This window comes from Apium graveolens, chromosome 5, assembly GCF_009905375.1.
Source record: "Apium graveolens cultivar Ventura chromosome 5, ASM990537v1, whole genome shotgun sequence".
In the NCBI taxonomy this organism is placed as follows: Eukaryota; Viridiplantae; Streptophyta; class Magnoliopsida; order Apiales; family Apiaceae; genus Apium; species Apium graveolens.
The window spans coordinates 211,034,021-211,038,548 of NC_133651.1; the positions used below are offsets into that span (position 1 = coordinate 211,034,021).

A 4,528-nucleotide genomic window follows, 5' to 3' on the forward strand; every position below is an offset into this window, starting at 1 on the left:
ATGAAATGAAATAAAATGACATGCCCAATGCTTTTTTCATGTTCGGTAAGTCTTCATATTTCCTTCTGAACGTAATTTGTTCTTCAAACTTAGCTCACCAAATCCAAAGATTAAGTCTTAGTATAGTGAAACACAATACTTATATCCATGTGAAGCAAACGTGTGCAATATTGACTATGATAATGGTGGATTGGTTGACATTCAAAATACGAGAAAACAACTTTACGGTCACATCAATGCAGGGAGACCTGCCTCCAAAGAAACAAGATGCAATCATGATTTTTCTCTTCAATTCTTGCAATGCCTCTCCATATTCATACATCAACAACTAGTCAAATAGAGTAATGGGAACTGAAACATCCTATTCAGTTTGAAAGAATCTTAGTATATACATATCTTCACACAATTAGAAACTTTAGTAATCTTTTTATATATGCAAAACATATAATGAGTTGTTGATTTGTAAGAATTCACATATGTATGAATCCATCTGATGCTATAGGTTGATGTCATATTAGAAAATGGGTTAAATCCATCTGATGCTAAACCCATTCGCACAGTCCTGGAATCCAATGCAAAGTTAAGGTACACACTGTCAAAATGTTTCCAAGCCTTTCCACGTTTAGAGCTAAACAACCTCTTTAATCGATCCTTGATAGGGAACCATCTAAGTCGTTTATGTGGAATTTTATTTCGAACATAACGAATAGACTTGCACACTGGACATGCCAAGGAATTTGCGTTCTCACCATAAAATATAACACAATCATACTGACAAACGTCAATTTGCTCGTACCCTAAGCCCACTTCACAAAGAAGTTTTCTTGTTTGCTGATAATTTTCTGGACAATGGTTACCATCAGGCAATATTTCTCTTAAAAGTTTTAGAATATCATCAAATGCTTTATCTGTTAATTTATTAAGAACCTTTATATTCATCAACTTAACCATTGTACTTAAAAGTAAAAAATCTTTACAATTTCCATACAAAGGTTGATGTAGAGATTTGAACAAAGTATCATATTTGTCATCCACGTTGAATAAAGTTTGGTCAACAAAATCACTAGTTGGACCTATGTTAAAATACTTACTTCCAATGGCATCATGAAGACCCTCAGCCAAATCATTATGTTTGTCATTTACATATGCATCCTCATTATTAATAAACATTTCATCTTCTACTTCATCAATTTGTTCCCCGTGATAATACCATCTCTTATAAGTATCAAGAAAACCATTGGAAAGTAAGTGTACCTTAATCATGTTAATATTCTGCAATTTCTTATTCATACATCGACAACAAGGACATAACACCATCCCTTTGGCATTGACACGCTTCTCTGCCACAGATATGAATTCGATGATACCATTCGCATAATCTAGAGATAACTTATCTGGTATATCTATCCATGATCGATCCATGTCCCCCTGGTTTTATAAGAGTTGACAAATGAGTTATCTGGTGTAATTTTAATAGCATTAGTATAACTAAAACAAATGTCAACTTAATACATGTAGGTTGTCTATTTTAAATAAAATATTTTGGCAAGGCTAAAGTTCACATATATTCCGGTGGCCAGGAACTTATAACTTAATGATAACGAATTAACAAATGAAGGAACTTTACATGGATCTCGATTTTCTCACTTGATTAATCTTTATAATATATGACTAATTAACATGTTACACTTTTTAGACACTGAGTAAAACACATTTATAATATCTACATCACATTTTTAAAATAATTAAACAACCGATTTAACAGAATTAAGGTGTCTGTAACTATTATGCCTAATGCAAGAGTCTCCAAACTCAAAATCTTTTAACATAATTATTTCAACCAGCCAAAGCTTCTAAGATTTAATACACAAATTATAGATTTCTTATCACCATGCCTCTTTTAATTTCTATTGTTTAAGAAAATACCTAAATTTCTTAATTTACTTCAAAATTGAAATGAGCCCAAACTAAATGGCATATATTTTAAAAAGTTCAACAAAATATAAGTGGTTCCTCACAACCTCTTGGACCATTGATTTTGAAGGATAACGGGTGCAATTATATTAAATAACTTACTTTTGTTTATTCACAACAATATTGTGACAGTGTTACGCTAATCATTTATTTAGTTGTGTTATGTAGTTCCTTCAATTTCTAAAGAAATAAACTCTTATATTTGTATATATATTATCACAACTCATGACATGGTATTAAAAAGAAGTAAAATTGTCTCATTTATCACATTCTTTGTCGTTTAATAAAAGGCTTGAAAATTTATGGTTAAACATCTTAAGGGCCTTCATAGTAAAAACCAACCTAAGTTACTTTTGGTATTGACAAAAGTTTTCTGATTTATTTTCAGAGCGGTAGAACTTGTTGAATTCCTAAACAAATCTATATGACATAGTCTATTAACACGCTTAGTAGCTTATACAAGATGATAACTACTAATAATTTGAGTGACCACATTCTCTTATTTGTAATTCAGAGGTATGGGATCCAAATTGACTCTAAAAACAAGAATCTTTATTTGGAATTATCAATTACACTTCTTTACATATATTTCAAGAATCAAAACCGATGATCTTCCCATAAACATTAAACTATTTATAAAACTTGACTATTTATAAAAATTCAATTATGTATGTGGTATTCTTTCGGACAATACGACAAACACTTGGAATGCAGTAATAGTTGTTCACATCTAACTCAGGAGAAAACAAACATATATTTCAAATAACTTGAATTGTAATATATCAATCAAAAATAAATAATATATGGAGACTGACCTGGTTTATCCACAGAGGAGAAGCAGCAAAGTCAGAGCAACTAGCAACAATGTAACTGGGTAAACACTCCTACGGGTAAAATAATAATAGAATTAGGATCTCAATTGGAAATCTCACATTTAGATGGTTTTATTAATAATAACCTGAATATAAAAATATAAAAATAATGATGTGTTAATTTTTTTTAAACAATGTGTTAATTATTGTTAACAGTCCCTTGTGAATGACCCCTAAGTAAGCGATGCCCGGGAGCAGTCTGGACAAGTCAGCATATAATTTTTATTAATGAATTTTGAATTATAACAATTTTATTTATACCCACTAACAATTGATTCCTTTAAAAATTGGTAGATAAAAATAATGTTTTATCTACCAATTTATATTGGTAGGTAATATATTGGTAGGTAAACGTCAGATTTCTTGTAGTGCGACATAATAGACTAATCTTTGATAAGTTATTCTATGCTGAACAACAACTATTAAAACAGATAATAAGTTGGTGGTACGTAAGAATTCACATATGTATGAACCTTCACACAATAAGTTTTATTAATTTTTGTATATATGCAAAATAAATAATAAGTTACTTGCTTCCCAGTAAAATATTACATTATTCATAATAGCTTCAATCATCGCTGGTTCCACTTTGATTCCCTCATTACTGACTATATGTCCTAAGAATTTAACTTCCTGCAACCAAAAGTCACACTTTGCAAACTTAGCATACAACTTCTCCCTTCTTGCAATTCCCAAGGCTATCCTTAAATGTTCTGCATGGTCCTTTGTTGAATTCGAGTAAATCAAGATATCATCCATAAACATGATTACAAACTTATCCAGATACTCCTCAAAAATTATGTTCATCAAGTTTATAAATGTTGTTGGTGCATTGGTCAATCCAAAAGACATTACTATAAATTCATAATGATCGTACCTAGTTCTAAAAGTTATCTTCGATACGTCCTCAGGTTTTATCTTCAACTGGTGATACCCAGATCTCAAATTCATCTTAAAAAAGTACTTTGCTCCTTTTAACTGATCAAACAAATAGTTGGTTCGAGGTAACAAATACTTGTTCTTGATAGTAAGCTTGTTGAGCTCCCGATAGTCGATACATAATCTCATGCTTCCATTCTTCTTCTTAACAAATAACACTGGTGCACCCCATGGGGATACACTGGGTCTAATCACTACTTTTTCTAATAATTCTTACAATTGCTTTGAGAATTCCATTATTATGGGGCTTTGGATACAGGTTTTGTTCTAGGTGCTTACTTGATTACAAACTCAATTTCTCTATTTGGAGAAAGTCCTGGTAACTCGTCTGGAAACACATCTGGAAACTCATTGACTTTGGATATCTTCAAGTTTTACTGGCTCTTGACTTCTATTTATTACATAGGCAATATAATACTCGCACCCTTGTTGGAGTAAGTTTTTTGCTTGAATCATCGTTAAGAACTTCTTTGCTTGCCTCTGACCTCTAAACGTTACTACTTTCTCCTCCGGCGTCTTCAGAATTACCTTCTTATTACGATAGTCTATCTGAGCATCATGCTTAGAAAGCCAGTCCATTCCTAGAATAAAGTAAAATTCTTCTAACTTAAACGGTATTAAATCAGCACAAAACTTACTTCCAGAAATCTTAAGCGCAACTTTTTGTTAAAAATATAGATGGCTACTACATAGTTCTGAAGAAGAAGTACATGTTCCAAAAACTCACCTCATTGTGGATGTGG

General features: G+C 31.5%; 1 protein-coding gene across 1 annotated transcript; it reads right to left on the minus strand.

The window, feature by feature from the left end:
• Nucleotides 1–381: 381 nt before the first annotated feature.
• Nucleotides 382–1,422, minus strand: LOC141660647 (uncharacterized). Its single transcript, XM_074467635.1, has one exon. It carries the CDS (start codon nt 1,420–1,422, stop codon nt 382–384), a length of 1,041 nt encoding a protein of 346 aa, XP_074323736.1.
• Nucleotides 1,423–4,528: the final 3,106 nt, after the last annotated feature.

Coding starts and splice junctions, on each gene's coding strand:
- LOC141660647 (XM_074467635.1), bottom strand. CDS start 1,422: ATGGATCGATCATGGATAGATATACCAGATAAGTTATCTCTAGATTAT.